Below are 21,250 nucleotides of genomic sequence, written 5' to 3' on the forward strand. Positions count from 1 at the left end.
CACAATCACCTAAATATAGTCTGACCCGGTATAACAGCAAGTACCCTCGCATATCCAGGATGGCTGCTAACACAAATTCTTTGATCTGCTTTTCTAAAAGAAAGCAACTCAAAAGGGGTTAACAATCTAACTGTAATCAAACATATATATCATTCACTTATTTGAGGGGGAAAAGTCAGCACCCAGACCTTCAGAAAATGCAAATAGAAATTACAAGCAGACATAAAATGCAGACAGAGAAAATAACACAATTCAACAGACCAACAGATAGGGATTCTAGTCTTCTGACCATTACATACACATATAGTTAGTTACCACAGAGAGAAACACCAACATCTGGGATTTTCAAAGCCAGGGGGCTCAATAGCCACCCACAGTTTCATCTGGCCAAATCAACTCTTCCCATAAATGAGCCCCAAAGCAAAACCTCCCCTCAGAGTTTATATAGCCTTCTTCAGGGTCAGAGGACATCACAACCTTCATGACCCACTGCCTAATTACAAAGTAACAAAAGGTGTGGGTCTTACTGAAAAACAAGCCTCCCTAAACAAGCTCCAAATGAGGCCCATTAAGGGGCAGGGGAAGACCTTCAAATTCCCTAGGCCTATTAAGGGGAAAGGAAGACACTCAAATTCCCTTACCATTATACCAGGCCAGGATACAGAGACTCCTGCCTCCTCACTTGGGAAAAGGTGACCCTTTTGTAGCTCAGGATTGCATTAGCTACTTTTCCTTGCCAGTGTAATAGACGCATTGTTTTCAAGGTCAAAAGAACCCAAGATCACAAAATTCTAGTTCTTTTTGAGAATTCTGGTGAGGATTTTGCGTAACAATGAGAAAATGAATGTATTCCTTCTAAAGCATCATGTATATAAGTTAGACATTAAGAATCATTTCCTGCCAGTGAGGGCTCATCAACACTGGGCTAATTATAGAATCTCGTTTTGTGGAGGTTTTAGAAAATTAGAAAGGATGTTTATCACTTGTCTTGGTTGAAATCTTACATTACAATCCAAGTCTAAGATTGAAACTTGAAAGTGCTATCAGTATCATTTATTCACTAGGTAAGAAAGAGTTAGGGAAAGGGAAAGGACCTACGATTTCATTGGCTTAAGGAAGTCCCTTAGAGGGGAAAACTTCCTCTAACATTTCAGGTCTTCACCTTCTCCACAACTTATAGTGTTAGTCACTTGAATCACTAAGAAGTTATGTAACTTCAAGGTCACATGGCTGGAATGAGTAGGGGCAGGGCAGACCTCATACCAAAATTTTTGTGTTCAGAAGCCAGCTATTTATCTGATATGGCAAGACACCTCCTGAGGAGGCAGTTAGAAAGAAAATAGAAATATAGCAATGACCTGAAGACTAGCAACAATAATCCCAGTTTTCCTTGAAGATCTCTTAAAAGCTGATGACATAATCCATGCAGATAAATGCAAATTATATGCAGATAACACATGGCTATTTAGGCAGATAGTGAATATTTATGCAAATACACCTGGGATGTGATTAACTGTTTCAGACACATAAGTATAATATTTGAGGGAAAAAAAACCAAAAAGCTGTGAACCTGTTTCAAATACTAGGAATTTCTTATAGTAGATTTCCTTAGAATATCACTGTCCTGCAATGGATTATCATATGTCACTATTTACCGAGTCCTCACTGTGCACATAACTCTGAACTGCCCACTACTAGATGCCAGGACCCCAGAAAGGAAGCTGGTCTCAGACATTGCAGTCCAACAGCTGAGAATGTTTCTCTTTGTGCAGGCGTTTGAGTTTGGGCTGTGGGTGAGTCAGTGAGCCATCTCTCCTCCTCCCTTACTGCTGTTTCATGGTTTGGGGAGCACCTACAATCTTGATTTCTCCAGTCTTTTTTTAGGCTAAATTTTGAATCCATGAAATATTCCATGTATTGTTGGAGGTGTGAAGAATAATAATTGACAGTTGGGAGATTCCTTACCTCCTTTCCTTGGATTCCAAACCCTGACAGAGGCCCTGCCAGTCCTGGCTTAGCAGTCGTTGAGTAGTCCCTCCGCTCACACTTATTTCGGGTACATCAGTATGCTTGTCATTTTCTTTCTGGAAACAGTTTTTCACACCCACATGGCAAGTGTGCGATATAGCTCCTGTTTGTTCTCTGCATCGTTTTCTCATAGAGAGAGGGCAGGGAACATGATCCAGCTCTGGGAAATGATAGCCAGTGATGCCCTTAGGGGTTTGTTCAATGACTCCATGTCTAAGTGTGCACACCTGTTATGCTTATCTTTATGACTCCCTGTACCTGGGTAAGGAAGGGGACACAGGTGACTCCCGAGAACCTTAGAGGGACCTGCAAGAACACCTGCTCTGTCTTCTTGTCTTCAGGCAGAATCTTACTAGACCTCAGTCCTAATGCATGATAGAGAGGTAAAAGTGTTGGATTTGATATCAGATGACATAGATTCAGATCTCAGATTTGCTAGATTAATAATAGTAATTATAACTAGCATTTATATTGTTCTTACTCTATGCCAGGCACTGGGCTAAGCATTTTACAAATATTATTACATGTATTCCTGAAAATAACACTGTGAGGTAGGTGCTGTTTTTAGCCTCATTTTATAGTTGAGGCAAACAGAGGTTAAGTGACTTGTCTAGGGTCACACAACTAGTAACTGTCCAAGGGGACCTCAGATCTTCCTGACTTTAGGCCCTTCTCTCCATCTACTATACTATATAGCTGCTCTGTGACTTTGGGGCAAGTCATTTAACTTCTGTTTGCCTCAGTTTCCTCATCTGTAAAATGAAGGGTTGGACTAAATAATTTCTAAGGTCCTTTCCAGCTCTAAAATCTGTGGTACTACCCTATTTTAGAAGATTCTTAGGATACATTTACTTCCCTTGATAGCCCATTATAATTTTTAGTAGCTTTTATTGTCTTACAGTCTTCTCTGTATGTACTATCTTTTTCATTTTCTCCCCTGAGACTCCTGAAGAGAAGCATGGAGCCCATCAATTTTGAGTTCCTGAGAATGCTTTTAGCAACCTCATAGTTAACAAAAAGTCACCATGTTTGTCTTTAGAAGGAAGGCAGATATTGTGATTGATGTAATGTAGTGCCAAGATCCAGTTATATGGTATCATTATTCTTAATTCTCTACATTGACCCCATGTTCCATAAATATCCTCTCTAGCTTGTTTTCAAGCACTCCTAAGATGAATTACTCCCTGGTTAGTATATAGCTCTACTATGTTCTAAAGCAAGATAAAGTATGCAAAATATCTTTTGGTGTTTTAAAAATTAATAGTTCTAAGGTTATGGCTTGGACAAGAATGAAAAAATTTCCCTCCTATTAACTTCATATATCAAAATTTTCATTTCCTGAGAATACTTCTTAGTCATAAATTCAGAAGAAAAATGAGTTTCAACAGGTTCTGTCCCTTCCTGTTATACTTGAAGACTTTTCAGGACTTTCATTGTGCATTTTGACACTTCCCTATTATTAACTGATGGCTGACAATAATACAGAAATCACATTGAGGTTCATGAAGAATAATTGCACAGAAGAATAAGTAATATAAAATAGTATATCCTCAAATTACAGAATCTTATTCCCATATAAAACAGCTATCAGAAGGAAAAGACATAATTTTTTTTTAAAGCAATTGGGGTTAAGTAACTTGCTCAAGGTTACATGGCCAGTTATTTCTGGGTGTGGTGCTGAGTGTCTGAGCCCGGGATTAGATCTCCAGGTCATCCCAACACTGGAGCCGGTGCTCTTACTTGCTGAGCCACCTGGCCGCCCCTAAGACATAAAAATTTGAAAGCTATTTAGTGTAAGAAAATATAGGGAAAGGCAAAATTGTGATTTGGTACATGATGCATTATAACTTTTTGATACTTTTTGATGATAGAGACATTAGTGATATCCTATAGTGTGAAATATAGGCCAATAAGATGCCCAAATACTTGATCATAAACTATAATCTTCAAATAATTTAGAACCCAATGGCTAAGGCCAAAGCAAAAAAAGGAAATGGGAAAAATGACACAATTTAAAGCAAAAATTTAAAAAGAATGTATAGGTCAAAATTTTACATATAGTAGGAAGGTGATTCCTTTAAGAAAGCAAGAATACAACATTTTATTAGAACTAAAAGTTATATTTAATTAATAAAACAGTTTGTATGATATAAATAACAAGAAACTAAGTAGGTAAAGAAAAAGATATAGGCAGTTTGTATTTATAAAGGAAAAGAATGTTTATGAGCATAGCATAGAAAGATTAAACTACTTCCCTTGTAGCTCAGTTTGGTCTTGGGCCAGTTCTGGTGATATACATGTTCTGGACCCTTCCTGACAGACATGTGTGACCAGAGGCCCTGGTTGGTCCTATGTTCCCTGTGACCAGTAAATAAGGGATTGGTGTGTAGGGGTATGTTTAGGGTTGGGGGTTGGGGCAAAGGGGTGGCTGTGTTGAAGGTGATTGGTGACTGAGCCAGGAAGTTCCCTTGATAGGTTTTAAAAGGAGAGGACAAACTCTCTACTTCTCTCCCTTCCCTTCTCCTGGATACTACACTTAGACTTCTGCCAGTTTTACTTAGGACTTCCACCATGGGTAGGGAAGGGATTGCCCTCTTCTCTCAACCTCCCAGTAGCAGATGCAGGTGGGAACTACAGACCCATGACAGCAAGTACTTGTGCTTGCTTAGAGGAGCCTGGGACTGTATCTCACATCCGTAACTTCCTCATCTGCTTTGTATGTCTTTCTCTGAGTACAGGGGACTGAAAAATGACCTTGAGATGGATGTTTTTAACCTTGACAGATACTTTGTGAGCTTGAGAGGGCTAGATTCCTTGAACTGGCTGCTGGTTGCTCAGAAGGAGGCACTTTTGGTAGTTACACCCTTATAATAAGAAAAGATCACCACCACCACCACCAGAAGCATAAACTTTTATTGAGAATAACTACTTTATACTATATGTCTGCCATATTAATCAATATTGTTTTAGACTATTTAAAATAACTGGACAGTATAAAGTTGAAATATTGCTGTGGTATAGGAAATGAGTTGGTGAATTTAGAAAAATATGGGAAGAATTAGATTTATGAAGGAAGATGTTATCCACCTTCAGAGAAACAGAGCACACCAAATATAGTATAGTCTGACATGGATGCATATGTATGATTATAATTATGTATATGTAAGTATATGTATGCATGTATGTCTATATGTATGTCTGTGTGTTTGCATGTATTTGTACATATGAGTGTGTGTGTATATGTATGTATCGCAGCTTAATTGTAGCCTTCTTGGCACAGCAGGGGGGAGAGGGTGAGGTGGGGGGAGAGGAAGAAGGACAAAGTAAAAAGTGCATAGCAGATAACAAAATAAAAGCCACAAGGAAGTAAAGAAAAGATGGATAGTTCTAAACACAATGTGTAGTGTTTATTATATAGGCTTTCTTGAAATGGAAATGCATTGCTATATATATTTTGAATCTTATGTTCTCCTGTGCACATGACAATATTGTTTTTTTCCTTTTCTTATTTTGTATTTGCTTGTTTTTTTCATATTTTATTTTGTATTTAAGTTTAAAATATTTTTAAAAATATAAAGTTAAAAAAATTCATAGGTCCCAGGGAAAAAAAAGAATTAAGGCAAGAAATGATTTTCTTCCCACTTTTTATAAAACATCTCATTCTGAAGGGAAAAAAAGAATAATCACAGAAATGAATGAGGGGTGTGTAACAGTACATCTTATATCTGTGAATTGCACAACCTCATTCCCAGAATATATTGACTTTGGGCAGTATAAATCCAAAATAAACATGAAAGATCTGTTCAGTGGTTCTACCTACCTACTGAGAATCTGTCCCTCTTTGGATAGCATAAATTGGGTTTGGGTTATTCTTTCATGTTTGAAATATTTATCAATGAGGACATTGAGTTCTTTGTAAAAGAATAAAATAACTTTCCCATGCTTGATATAAAATCATAGACTTAGAGCTTGAAGGGACCTCAGAAGCTATCTTATCTATCTCACTCACTTTACAAATGAGGAAACTGAGACTTGGGAAAGTTAAATGACTTACCTAAGATCACTCAGTGAACATTAGATGTAGAATTTGAACCCAGGTCCTTTGACTCCAGTGTCAGTGCTTTTTCTACTATACCATATCTACCAGTTTGTACATTGAGTAACTTTAATACAGATGTTTCCAAACTTATTTGGCCTACCACCTCCATTAAAAAAAATTACTCAGCACCCCACCCCGGAAATCCACTTTCTTTAACCCTTTAATGTTTCTTTTAAATTTGTGTCACTTCAAAAACTAGAATTTTTTTTAAATGATGCATCTTAAATGTAATAATTTATTGTAAACTTGTGGGTTTTTTTCTGCGTTGAAATTTTGATGACACAGTATTGCATTGTAACCTTATAGTATCATATTGTGAACAAGTCATTACACACACATATTCCTGCCGATGCATGCTGGACTTCCTGACAATGTGTGACATGCTTGCCTGCCAACACTTGCTTGTTAATACTTGGTGGACTTGACCACTGATCGATTATAACTTGCATTTTGTGTGTGGAAAATAGTGTGATTGCTAAGACTTTAAAACTGTTGCAGAACAGATGAGTCATGTACAAAGGGTTTTTCAAAATTTTCTTCTTTTTTCTTCTCTTCTTTCTTTATGCTTCCTCTACTCCCTTATTTTTATTCAATGCCCCCTAATTGCACCCGAGGCTACTACCCCTCCCCTGGATCATTCCAGTGCCCCCAGGGTGCAGTATTGCTCACTTTGGGAACCTATGCACTAATACAAGGGACTTGGGAGACTCTAGATATGAGCCATAACTAATCATTATATAAGAAATTATCCCTGGTACTCTGGGATGGGGACATAATAAACCAGAGAATATGAGAAAAATACTGAATGCCCTCTTTGGGGTCAGGTCCTTCCAGTACCGAATCTGACCCACTTGAGCCCAGAGCCAGAACCCCTTTGTGGGAAAGCCCTCTCCATCCCAGTCCATGAGTGATGTCTTAGAGACTGATCCAGCATCTGAGAGGGTTGAATCCAATCAATCCTGTTCGCTTACTTCTTTTTGGAGAATTCTACAGAGGTCTAAATCTTATTTGAGTTTATTTGCTTAGTTTTTGAGCTGGCTTGCTTGCCCTATCATCACGCAGATCTGGATTTCTCAAGCTCACAAGGTAGTCACCAAGGCTGATATCTACTATTTGTATAGTGAGTGCTTTTCTAGAAGAGATTCCCTTATATACCACTTAGCAAGGGGTCACAGTACATCCGTCACTAGAATTGGCTTGAATTCATACTCAGCTCCATGGGAAGTGTTCCAATCCAACACTAATACTATATCATTACTATGATACTTTTGAGCTCTTTGGAAGATTCATGATGCTTCTGCTATAGGTATTCTTGCCATCAGAGCTCCTTCAGAGTTGCCATGGCCCAAAATTTCATCATTTATTGGTAAGCCTTCTGTTGATAAGCTTCTCCACACTCAGCCAGTATAGTCTGTGAATAAGAGATGCATAGACTATTTGGGGGTTCATACCTAGTGGATTATCCCTAGTCTTATCCTTGAAACAAAGTCCTACCTCTTAAACAATCATTACTTCCAGTTTTGTTCTATAGCTGTTAATCATGAAAGAACAGTATCTGAAAAATTAAAGTTAAGGGAAACTGAAAGGACAATGGAGAGGCTTATGGTAGGCATGAGTAGCCTATAACACATTACCATCCAAGAGTTGAACAAAAGAAGTATTTATAAAGGATGTCATCAGAGAAGTGTATGCCTACAAAAGAATATGGGTTGGTCATGAGCCATAGGATGAAAGATAACTAATGGTTAGCTTGTGTGGTTCATTGGTATGTTCATAATGTCAAGAAAACTTGAGGAAGGCCCCCAGCACACTGAGGAAAATTTCTGGGAGTTCTAGGACAATCTGTAGGATTGATAGGCATGATGGGTTGCTGTCTGCATAATATCTGATTCACCAAATTATCAAAGAACTTCGTGCTTAGGAAGATTTATCAGACTTTGTACTCTGCACTCTTTGTATACCAATGGCGTTATCTTCAAGAACCAGGGTCAGTCACCATTGTGCCATGATGAGGCATAATATATTATCATGTCCTTGTAAACATGTTTTATGCACAAATATATTTTCACAGGAAAATAAAAACTGGAAAAAGAATTCAGATGGGCAAGGTTTAAAAATGGAAAGGAGAAAAGTCCCTTTGGAACAGTAAAAATGAGGAACTCTATTAATGTCTTGTCCATTAAAAGACAATTAATGAACTCTGAAGGACAATGGATATGATAGAAATAATGAGGAACTAAGTGAAAAAATGCAGGAAATAAGCTACTAAAGAAAGAAATATAATTTATAAAAGTAATGCACGGTGATAGTTTTCTGCATATGTTAAAATGTGAACGTCTTCTGTGTAAAAACCCATTGGATTTCTCTATCTCAAATGGGTTCTGGCAGTGCTGGTATTTAAAATAGTTTCTAGATCTGTAGTGACATGTCCTATGAGAAAAGGAGAAAAAAAATTTGTCCCACTTTGAGATTAAAAAATAGAGTAGATGACTCCTTACGGCACCCTGGAAGGTTTACAAAGCAGTCTGTGCAATGATGTCTGCTAACTCTGTAGTTGTCAGTTTATATTAGTTTGATAGATTGTGAAAACAAATAGAACAAGAAAAGAATTCTTCAGTGGAGGATTTTTTTTTCTGGAAATAATAATGCCTATAGTACCCATCTCATAGGATTATTGTGATGGCTAAATAAGATAATGGATATTAAGTTCTTTGGAAACCTGAAAGGATCAACTATTAATTTTTAAATATCCCAAATCTTTTTAATGCAAACTGCTAAAAAAAGACAGTTCTTTTGTACTTGTTTGTTTTTATGAATGTATTTGTGTGAATTTTTTATTGTCGTCTGCTAAATTCCATTTGGTCTCAAGGTTATAATGCCAAATGTTGTCAAAGATATTTGCTGAATATGTCTTCCATATGTCTCTGTAAGTTAATGTGAGGAAATGTTCCCTGATGATTATGGGAGGGATTTGGGAAGGGAGAGTGATTATACATGGATTTTGATTTTATATACATATATATACACACATACATATAAATGTATATGTTATTATTGTGATTATTATAAAAACAGGTAGCATGTGAGACCTACCTTATACTTTGAGATAGGCAAGGGAATAATTAAAAATAGGAGGAAATGTTATATAATGTCAGAATTGGACTAGACCGCAGTCATCATCCAGTTCAGCCCATTCTGGAGTCAGAGCTCCTTTAGAATCACTTTCTGAAGGAGACCACTCCATATTTAGAGAGATATTAAATCATATTCAAGTGTCCCATTGTTGACTGGAAGTTATCCATAGCTCCTGAAGGCTGTGCCAGTAGACTCTCCTCTCAAGCTGGAAGGGCATCAAATAGCCCTTAAATAAATAAAATAGCCCATCAAATGACCATCCTACCAATGTTCTGAGAGGCCCACTATGAGGCCAACAGCATAATAATGAATTCCTTCACAAAAGCAGCTCTCAGACTCTTAAGTTAAGCCATTGGCCAAAGTCATTACATATTTCTCAGCTCAGCTCTGCCAGTGAGTAGGGAGCTGAAGTTAGGTCTGGCTGACTCGGAAGAGAAGTCTTTGGAGAGATCAGCTCAAAGGAACTAAGCTTAGAGAGGAGGGTGCTGCAGGTCCAGCCAACATGCCCAATTCCACTAGAACTGAGTGGAAGAAGCAATGTAACCACCAAGAACAAAGATCACACATGATCTTCTCAGAAGACTGCATACCTATCAAAAGCACATGGGACAGTGTCACTCTCTGATTCCTTGTATGCTTGCTGATTATGGACTTGCCTGTGTCAGCTTCTACCAGAACAGCAGATCTGTTTGAGGGGGCAGCATCTACAGGGTGGGTGGCTAGATTAGAAAAAGATATTTATTGATAAAAGCACGGGACCTTTTTGATTCAAGACTAACCAATATCCAGAGCTCACTGTCTAAGTGTAGAGTAAGTTAACATTTTGTTTCCAACTTTCACTGAAAGCTGAGGAGGAGCAGGCTATAAGAATTTAGCAAGAGAGAGGTGTTTTTTTATTGAGACTCTTAGTTACCTGGCTAGACCAAAAGTAATGTAAGAGAATGCTATATAGGGAAGACTCACCAAGGGACTAACTCTCTCTTGCCATCTAATTCTCATCTTTATTTTCTGACCAGGCCTGTATCTAGAACGGGCTGTAACTTGATATCCATCTACTTGTTAGGTCTCTAAGCTCTCTCTCTTTCATGTTCATCTACCCATGTCTTTTCTTCTAAGAGCCTTAATCCTGGAAGTGATATCTTTTCCTGGAAGTGATTCTTTTCTTTCCTGCAAACAGCAGCACTCTCATCTTCCCCCTTTCTTCCCCACTGATCTCTACAAGGCAGATCAAGCATCTCCATTCTCAGGAGCCTTGGAATCTTACTAATTGATCTTCACTTTCTCTTTGTTTTCTTTCTCCTTTTTATTATTATATTTTGGATGCAGAGCTCTTAGGCCACATAATTGTGAGTGAATTCAGCCCACAGGATCTAGGAGAGATACAGATTTATAATCTAATTCCATCCTCTTTGAGGGAATGCGTTTAAATCTTCATTTTAGGGTTAGTTTTAAAAATCACATTCTCAATGTATAGAAGTTACTTTTGCTAGAAAAGACAGCATGGCATAGAAGAAAATGAACTGTCCTTGAAGCTAGAGAGATCTGGATTCAAATTGAGATAAAAGACACAGGCTGTGTGACCCTGGACAAGTTGCTTAAACACTCAATGCTTTTGACAACTCAAAGACTATAAGTTAGAGTCATTATCTTCATTGGTAGAGAGTTCTCTCCTTTGGGGTTCCCTATATCAGTGAAATCACATGTTTAGTCCCTGTGCTTCCTTTAGACAGATTTACATATTTTCACTGAACTACAAGGGTAGCTAAGTGGCACAGTGGATATAGTGCAAGGCCTGCAGTCAGGAAGACTCATCTTTCTGACTTGAAATCTAACTTCAAACATTTGCTACTCAGACTGACCCTGGGCCAGTCACTTAACCTTGTTTGCCTTAGTTTCCTCATCTGTAAAGTGAGCTGGAGAAGGAAATGACAAACCACTGTGGTATCTGTCAGGAAAATTCCGCAAGGGTTCAAAAAGAGTAGGGCAAACAAACATCAACAACAAAATTAATTATAAATCTCCTCCAATTCCTCCTTTCTGTTAAGAAGGTGTGGAGTGTGTGTGCATACATGTGCATGTGCATACATGTGCATGTGTGCATACATTTGCATGCGTGCGTGTGTGTGAAATGAATCTTATACCCCTTTCCCAGATCATTCTCTTTCTTCTCCCAAGGAATTAATCACCATCACCATCTGGATCACCATCTTCTTCTGTTTCCCGCATTCTGTCCTCATAATAGGAGATTTCATCATCCATATTATTGTTCCCTTAGCTCTCCTAACCTTATTCTTCAGTATCCTTAAATCCCATGACACTCCTTCATTCCCCCTCAGCTATATGTAGGTATGGTCACAGTCTAGATTTCACCATTACTTGTGATTATCCATTTCTTTAATCAGAAAGTCTGACATTTTTCTATCTGACCATAGCCACCTATGCCTAGTCCTGCCTAAACATATTCTTCAGCCTCATCTTGGCCTCCAGTCCCTCTGCCTCTCAGAATTTTCTTAAGACATTACCCCTACTCTTGATTTTCTTTTCTTTTCTTTCCAATATCAGTCCTATAGTTAACCAGTTCAACTGAACACTGTCATCTACGCTTGAATCATTTGCCCTTTCATTCTTTCACCACTCATCATCGACTTTCTCTCACTCTCGGTCACCTCTGCTCCTATTCATATGTTGATTTATGGAGCTGGAAAAAGTGGGTTAATTGGGTCCACTATAAATATTTGTAATTCGACTTCAATTGGATAATCACTAGAGAAAAGCAATCCTTTTATTTCTCCTTAATTGGTGCCCTCTTTCACTCCGTACATCAACTTTTCCAAACCTTTTCCCTCCTCCCCCTCCCCGATGACCTCTCTGAAGATCTCTACTCTTATTTTTCTGAGAATATTGAAGCCATTCAAACTGAACTCCATTTTCTCCCCTTCTCTCCATCTCAACACCCCACTGACATCATCTTCCATTTTCTCTTCCATCCTGATTCATTCTTTTCTCCTTTCAAAACTGTCTTATCTTCTTCCCTCTTTAAAAATTGCCCTTAAATCCTACCATCCCCTCAAACTGTCATCCTATATGCCTTTTCCCTTTCTCCTCCAAACTTCTAGAAAAGAGCTGTCTTCAATATATATCTTTGCCTCCAGTTCCTCCTCCCATTTATTCTTTTGGAATCTGACTTTCCAATTCACTCAACTGAAACTGTTCCCTCCAAAGTTACTTATGATCCTTTTTTTTTCTTTTTTTTGGGGGGGGGGAGGCAAGGCATTTGGGATTAAGTGACTTGCTCAAGGTCACAAAACCATTTATTTTTCTTTTTTTTTAAAATGATCTCTTAATAAGCTAAGCTGACAGTTTTTCTTGGTCTCATATTTCTTGAACCATCTGCTACATTTGACATTGCTGACTCTAGTCAACTCCTGCATACTCTCACTTTTCTGGGTTGTCATAACACTGCTCTTTCATGCTTCTCTTTGTACCTATCAGAATTTCTTCTCAGTCTCTTTTGTTGGATTACAATCTAAGTTATACACTCTAATTGTAGGTGTTCCTCAAGTCTTTGTTTTGATCCCTCTCCTTTCTGTGCATTCTCTTTCTTTGTGACCTCATCTGCTCCTGTGGGTTTCATTAGCAGTTTGATGCAAATGACTTGTATATCTGTATATCTGCCACCAGTCAGTCCTGTGCTTCAATTCTGTATCACTAATTTCCTGTTGGACATTTCAAACTAGGTGTCTCAGAGATATTTCATTGACCAAGTTTAATAGTAACTCCACACATATGTCACACTTTAAGGTTTACAGAATTTCCTTTGTATTTTTCCATATTCAAGGAATATCTGGAGTTTTTAATTATACAATCAGAAAGGAACTGAAGTCCAAAGCCATCTTCCTTTATAAAAGATTACTAATGAAACTATCAGAAAACTTCCTTGTTAGAAAGCAGACCAAGTGGAGAATTTTTTTTAAAAAAAGGTGAATATTCAATTAGTCCACTGAAGACCTAATATGATAAAAAAATTCCTTGTAATTTTGATGCAAAGGGCGATTCACACACAGTGGTGTGTGAATTATTTGGGACATGCAATAATTTTGATGTGGTTTAATTTTATGATAGTCATAGCCATGTATGTGGGTATCTACTGACACTAGGCTGTGTAGGTTCTTCTGAACTTGTTTTTTTTTTTTAAAGCAATTGGGGTTAAGTAACTTGCTCAAGGTTACACGGCCAGGTGTTTCTGGGTGGGTGCCAAATATCTGAGACCGGATTTGATCCCCAGGTCATCCCGACACTGGAGCCGGTGCTCTTTCTTGCTGTGCTACCTGGCCGCCCCTGAACTTGTTAAGATGAAGTCATATTTTGAGCTAATTTCCCCACCCTTGGTTCTCCATCAGTGAAGTACAAGATTTCGTGCCATACATATAGGACTGCATTACTCTCATTTGTTGTATTACAGAATGGACATAACGACATGCAAAAGTTGTAGCTCTTGAAGAAACACTTTAATGACTACTAGGAACGTTGCAGAAGTCCTTTGGTCTGGGGAAGTCGGATCAATTTCAATCAGCATTCAAGTCTTCGGTGAAATAGGATAAACTACCCTGAAATAAAAAGGACACTGTGGTTGAAAACAAAAAAGCAAATCCAAGAAGTAACAAACTACAGTATTGCCATGAAACAGACTAATTAATTTTTAGTAAACCAAGAAAGACTTTCAGAAGGATTTGGCAATTTAAGGGGTTATTAATGATTCCTCTTCAGCAGTGGTGGCAGAGTCATAGAAATGAATCCTGTGGGTACATATTAATTTAGAAAACCACAAATTAGTAATATCTATGTTGCATTGTATTTTCATTTATTTTGTTAACCATTTCCCAGGGCAGCAAGGTGGCATAGTGGATAGAGTGCCCAACCTGGAGTTGGGAAAACTCCTGTTCCTGAGTTCAAATCCAATATCACATACTTGCTAACTGGACAAGTCATTTAACCCTATTTGCCTCAGTTTCCTCATCTGTAAAATGAGTTGGAGAAAGAAATGATAAACCAATCTATTATCTTTGCCAAGAGTCAGTGATGATTGTAAAATGACTATCCAACAACAACCATTTCCCAATTACATTTTAATGGTTTTTTTTGTAAAGAGTTTTATACTTCTACTCCACTCAGTATAGCATAGAGTACTTGAACTGATAGAACATCTAAGAAACTAGTAAAGAAACAGCTGTTAACTGTTGCTAAACACCTATAATGGACCTGGGCCAAGACCAGTGTACTAAAAATTGGAAAAAAAGATTATTTTTATTGATGAAACCCATTTTTTTTTTCAGTCAAGACTATACCAAAACCATTGTCAGAAGAATTCCAGTATGGTGAGCCTGGAAGCCTTATTTCTGTGGAGGGAATGAAGAACTCTGATAAATGCATGCATTCATTGATTTACTGAGAAACAGAATTGTTCTGGAATTACAGAATTCCAAGTGGAGATTAGAATACTACAGGAATACTGCATTTCAAGCAGGATGTCTTAGAGACATTTCAAACTCAACTTGTTCAAAACACAACTTCTTATTGATAATTTCTCCCCCAAATCCAACCTTCTTTCAAATTTTGGCCTTGAATCAGACTATATGTCACAAAAGGTTAAGAAATTAATTGAAGATATGGAGATAGATATACTTCAATGACCCTGGGAACTTACCTAATTTAAACCCCATTGGAAACCTCCAGGTTTTAATTAAGTAAAGTGTTCACCAAAGGTACATTTAATATCAAATATGTCAAGTATGTTAAAGAACATACGTCAGTGTGTTGAAGAATATGTTGACATCTGGTGAACTAAATGCCAAAACATGTGAACAACCGATTGCAGGGGGAAAAAAGAGGACTCATTACATGTTTTGTTTTTAACTTTCTACTAGTTAATTTGCAAACCAGTGTAGAGCCTAGTGAGGATGCAGCTGCCAGCATTCCTGTGGCTAGAGATATGTAGGGAATGGGTGGTAGCCTTCTTCATGCTCACCTTTAAGCTTATCTTTCAATGCATGAGCTAGGGAAGTGGAACCCTCTCTCCATTCCCCCTTTACGAGTCACCATACAAACGGTCAGAGGATTTTCTATCTGTAGAGAAGCTCTAGAACAGCGAAGGCAAGATAAAATCAATTTATGAACTTCTTTTGCATTTACCTCCATGTATCGAACCCCACATGGTCATATGCTGAAGAGTCCAGTCTATTGGAAAGTGACCTAAGAGTGCAAACGACTTTATGGGGGTAAAAGCTCATGTCTTGAGGATGGAGGATGGAGGTGGGGGGGGGGGGAAATTAGGCCTATCATGGAACTTTGTAGACTGAGCACCCCCTTGTGGCCAGCAGCCTCAGTGGTCTGTGACCAGACCTGACCATATTCCAGGCCCCATAACTGACAGGACCTGGACTGGTGCCTCAGGTATGACAGTGTCCTCTAGTGGGTAATTCAGGTACTGCATTCAGCTAACTAGATTCCATGGTGGATAACTGAGTGACACACTGTCCTCCAGCAGGCTTAAGGTATTAAGTTATTAAGGCAGGGAGCATTACAGCCATGCAACCAAAGAGGAACCCCTCATGTGGGGATGCACATTACATATGTACATATGTGTGCATGAGTCTATTTGTATATAATTTGTATTAGTAGTCCATAACTTCAACTCTCACTTTATTATTCCTCAATAGTAGACCTTATCACACACAGAGCATAATAATAAGTAGACGAAATACTAGTAAGTAGTAATAATACAAAGTTCTCCATGTACTGACATATAGAAGCAGCCAGGTGACACCATAGATACAGCAATGGACTTGGAATCATGAAGTTCTGAATTCAAATCTATCCTCAGACACTTCCTAGTTGTATGATCCGGGTAAGTCACTTCTGTCTGCTTCAGTTTTCTCTTCTGTAAAGGGGAAATAATAATAGTACCTACCTCCCAGAGTTGTTGTATCAAAAAATATTTGTCAAGCAAACCTTAGAGCATATAAATGTTAGCTCTTATTACAATCATAGGTTATAGTCTGATCATAGATCTAGAATTGGAAGAGATCTCAGAGGCCATCTAGTACATATAACCACCTCTCATTGTAGATGGAGATAAACATGCTTCATTGGCCTGGCAACTTGTCTGGTGTAAGCCCTATCAAAGATCTATGGCTAGAGCCAGGGAAATGGACTGTTAAAGGGACACTGATTATCCAGTGTGATAATTGTGGTTTCATAATGAAGAATGTGCACTAAAATCTCATAAACTTAATACCAACTTGTGTAAAACAGGTACTTGAGGCAGAAGGATGTATTGCATGTTAAAAGTTTGAGTTGTTTGGGGGTTTTTAAGTTGTAGATAGGTTGTTAGGTTTATTATATATCAATGTATTTGATTATTTTGTTTTATGCCAGTTAATTTGCATACCTCTGTAGAAGATTAATGAACTGGAACATCTTTTGGGTAGAGAAATTAAGGAGCTATTTTTCATTCTTTAAATAAGTTTCTCCTATTGAAGGAAAAAAAGATCTATTTTAGGGACAGAATGAAGTACAGAGAGAGATCTAGAAATACAGAGGTTATTAGAGTTTTCAGCAAAATTCACCTTTTATAGACATGTATACATAGGGTATTTTTATATTCTAAAGAAACTATTAACACAAGTCAGAATTAGTTCAAAATAAATAAATTTGGGCTTGCTACGTAAAGCAGCAATTTCTATATTGGAGTTTACTCTTTACCATTCTCTACCCCTTCCTGCACCTTCAGCAGTACTTGAGGGGGAAAGAAGAGGTTGATGCTAGTTAGAAATTGAGTTTCCTAATCATTTTTTCCTGCTGTTCTCTCGTTATTCACTTACCATCTACTTGAGTGTTCCACAAACTGTCTCCTAGAAAATATTTCTAATACAATCTACCTTCATTGCTCACTATTTCCTGGTCTTTGGTGTTACTCATTTCCTTTGCTATGCCATTTTGCTGTAGAGGAAACCCAAGGTTCATAGTTGGGTGAGAAACAATAGGAATAAAAGAAATCAAGAAATTTAGTTCTGCTAGAATGTATTCACTGTCTTCTAAGGGCAAGGAAGGCATTGTACTAGGTAATAAGGTACAAAGAGACAAAAGAAATACCCTGCTTACCCTAAGGAAAATTCTTCTTGAATATCTCATCTCTGGAAGTTCCTACCACTGAGGAGGCCTCCAGTATTGGTCTGCAAAAGGACTATGTGGTTTTTGTCCAAGGACTAGTCTAGCTAGGATCAGAGGCTCATCCTTAGAAGGTTAGACATGAGGTGATTAGTTTTCTGGCCCAGACAACCCATAAGCCATCTCTCCAAAGCCATGGAGGGATTGCAGACTGCAGAGAGAGCATTCAGATAAATTTAGGGTCTTTTAAAGTCCTGGATCCAGAGTAGGTGCAATGACACTTAACTAGAAATTTTCTGAAGGGTAGAGACCATTTGTTGGCATTGATAAATTACATGAAAATCGTGTACAAAAGAAATGGATGTGGCCTTCCTTTCCTGTCAGTCTTATAGGGCTTCTCTGGCTGGGTAGTGTTTCAGAGCTTAAGAAAATTATCATCCTGAAGTAGGTTTTTCCAACCCCTTCCATATGTTAGGGTGATTCATCGATGGCAGTGAATTCAGGAAATACTGGTATCTCCAAGAGATACAGTATCACTACATGGGCAATTACATTTTAAAATAGTTTTAAATTGTTACTTGCCAGTGTTCTTAACCTGTTTTTTTATGTTTAGGGATGAGGACCCATGCCAATTTTTGTATAAATTAGGTAGGACTAAAGACTAGACACAGAACTTAATTGATACAGGAAACTCACAGATGAGGAAACTCCTTTTAATGCAGTTTGACATTGTAACCGATAGCCTTTGAAAATTGCTTAGTGCCTCAAGAGGCTCAGAAACTTACAGAGGGTCACACAGCCAATATGTATCAGAGTTAAGACTAGAACCCTGTGTTTCCTGAAATCAAAGCTAACTTTCTCTCCACTTTATCGCTCTGTATCTCTTAGAGGATATGGGGAGGGTAAAACAAGTTAATCTAAAATGTTTGCCAGTTTCATGGAAGATACAAAATGCAAGCAAGAAGGATTGCCTAGTGTTGATGAGGCTTTACAAATGTTTCTCTTTGCAGACAACATTGCACTAATTGCATCCAGCCTGGGAGCAGTACACAGGCTTGGCATGGAGTGTCTGGAACAGGGACTTGCGGTGGATTTTCCAGGGGCTTTGGGACTGCATCATATATGGGATCACGTTTGCTCAGTGCTCACAAGGATAATGCCGTGCTCCCTGTCCTAGTGTCCATCATTTTAACAACAGTATTCTCCAAGGGATGATATGTGGTTGTAAAATATGCAATTGCAGAAATTGGGAAGGATAAAAGGTATAAATAACGTCCAGGGTGGTGGAAAGATACATAGTACGTAAAAGTGGGTTGCCACATCTTACCATTATTGACTTGAATGTAAGAAATTATGGAAACTAAATTATTGAGGACACATTTGCTCAGAAAAGGAGATGGACAAGTTGTGTAATGGAAATGAGAAGCAACAGATGGACAGACTGAAAAATATACAGGATCCCAGAAACATTCAATTAATGAAAGGAAGGCCTCTACTTCAGATGCTGTATGGAAGAATTATGTGGAAACAATGGCCTGGAACTATATAAACTGGGAGGCAATCTCTACTGGAGAAGGGAGTTCCACTGATGAAATCAATATGCCACCCAAGTACCAGAGTATAGGTGACAGCAGTGAACAGCTTTATTATTTCCATCACCATTTTGAGGGCCTATACTAGGCACTGGGAACACCAAAATGTGTAAGACCTAATCTTTGCTCTTGAGGGGGCTTGCACTTCAGTTGGGGAGAGGGGATACACATGTGAAAAGATACAAGGCATCAAAAAAACAAGATAAGGTCCTTGGATAATTCCATATTTTAAAATGGGTCAGACCATATTGATGAGGGTATTCTTTCCTGCAGTACAGATCAAAACTTATCAATGCCTTCCCATCCTCAGAAACTCTTTTCCATAACCCTTCTGTAAATCACAAGGATTCTACCCAAGTGCTGGGAGGTCTTCTTCTAGAGCTTTTAACATGATGTGGATCCCAGTAAAGCATACTGGTTATCCATTAGTTATCCTTTGCTCTTGGTAAATGCCAAGCACATCCCCTTTTCTGGACATACATCTCTCTAATGATATCTATAATAGGCAATATTCTTTTACTTGCTCATATCCACATGTACCTTTCCCATTGTCTTTTGGAACTGCTGAGAGAGCTGCAATTTTAATTTGTGCTTATTGACTATAAAATGTTTTTGACTGATTAAAGCAGAATGCTTCCTTGGAGGCTTTCTTCCAACAATATCTCTGTCATGCATTATGTCAAAATTATATGAGATTTCTTGAAATATGTAGCAAAAGATCACGGTTTGACAACATTCCTCTTATCCAGGAGGTATAAAATAGGAGAGACATATGCTTTCCAAAGGTGTTTGTCAGTATCATGAAAGATTTTATAATCACAAATTCCAAAGTGAAGAAGGATTCCCAATGGATGATGAGGACTTTTAGATGGTCCTGTTTGGTTTCTACTGTGTTGTAAGAAATGATCCAGCAACGCCACTTCGAGGTCTGAATCTTAAAGAGATAATAAAAAGGGAGAAAGGAACCACATGTATAAGAATATTTATAGCAGCTCTTTTTGTCATGGCAAAGAATTGGAAATTGAGAGGATGGCCATCAATTGGGGAATGACTGAACAAGTTGTGGTATATGATTGTGATGGAATATTACTGTGCTATAAGAAATGATGAAGGGGATGGGTTTGGAAAAACCCAGGAAGACTTAAATGAACTGATGCTGAGTGAAGAGAACAGAACCAGGTGAACATTGTATACAATAACAGCAACATTGTGCCATGACCAGTTTTCATAGGCTTAGCTCTTCTCAGCGGTGCAATGATCTAAAGCAATTCTAAAAGACTCGCAATGGAAAATCCTATCCACATCCAGAGAAAGAAGTATGGAGTCTGAATACAGATCAAACATACTATTTTCTCTCCTTTTTTTGTTTTCTCAGAGTTTTTTTCACTTTTGTTCTGATTTTTCTAACAATATGACTAATGTGGAAATATGTTTAATATGATTGTACATAGCCTATATGAGATTGCATGCCTTTTTGGAGAGGGGGAGGGGAGGAAGGAGGGAAAATTTAGAACTCAAAAAAAGTGAATGTTGAAAACTAAAAATAAAAAAAAAATAATTTTAAAGGGAGGTGGGGAAGGAATGGTGAGCTGGTTGGTTTTAGAAAAAAACAGAAAGGTTGCATGAAAAAATAAAGTGAAGTGAGCAGAGCCAAAAGAACATTGTCTATAGTAACAGCAATATTGTTTGAAAAATAATTGTAAACAACCGAGTTTTTCTGAGTACTATAAATACTCAAATCAACTATAAAGGACCTATGAAGGAAGATGCTATCCACCTCCAGAGAAAGAACTGACAAATAGAAGTATGCATAGTATGATTTTGCATATATTTATAAGTTTGCATCAAATGGGGGACTTCTCAAGTGCAGGGTAGGGAGGGAGGGAGACAGTTTGGAATTTCAAATGTAACAATTAAATTTAAAAAAGAGAAAGAATGTTATTTTGCCAATTATTTTATGGCTGATGATAACACAGGTTAGCACTTGCTAAATGCCACCACACAATTGTCTGAGGAAGGAAGCAAGAACTGTAGGCTCTGATGGTCTATCTTGACTGTTACTTCTCATGTTTTTTATTGTTGCCTAAGGACAGACTAATAAATTACTCTGCATTATTCATTTCCTTTTGGGGAGGTTGTATTCTCCTACATTGTTTAAATGGAATATAGCTGATTTTTCTGTGGTTGTAAAATTTAAATACAGTATTTTAAGATAAAGTCAGATCACTGG

General features: G+C 37.9%; 1 protein-coding gene across 4 annotated transcripts in view; it reads left to right on the plus strand.

The window, feature by feature from the left end:
- Nucleotides 1-21,250, plus strand: part of KCNMB4 (potassium calcium-activated channel subfamily M regulatory beta subunit 4) — a 94,110-nt gene that overhangs the window by 56,749 nt on the left and 16,111 nt on the right. The window contains exon 3 of one of the 4 annotated variants that reach the window (XM_069081926.1): nt 18,439-18,674. The exons of 2 other annotated variants lie outside the window; for them this stretch is intronic. In XM_069081926.1, coding sequence (XP_068938027.1) covers nt 18,439-18,643 — 205 coding nt within the window. In that variant the 3' untranslated portion in view covers nt 18,644-18,674. Of the gene's footprint in view, nt 1-13,724; nt 14,333-18,438; nt 18,675-21,250 lie in introns of those variants that run through there. One more of the 4 variants, XM_069081928.1, reaches the window with a different exon arrangement.

Source organism: Petaurus breviceps, unplaced genomic scaffold (assembly GCF_028583685.1).
Source record: "Petaurus breviceps papuanus isolate PSGF00001 unplaced genomic scaffold, PetGlider_PUasm1.0 156, whole genome shotgun sequence".
In the NCBI taxonomy this organism is placed as follows: domain Eukaryota; kingdom Metazoa; phylum Chordata; class Mammalia; order Diprotodontia; family Petauridae; genus Petaurus; species Petaurus breviceps.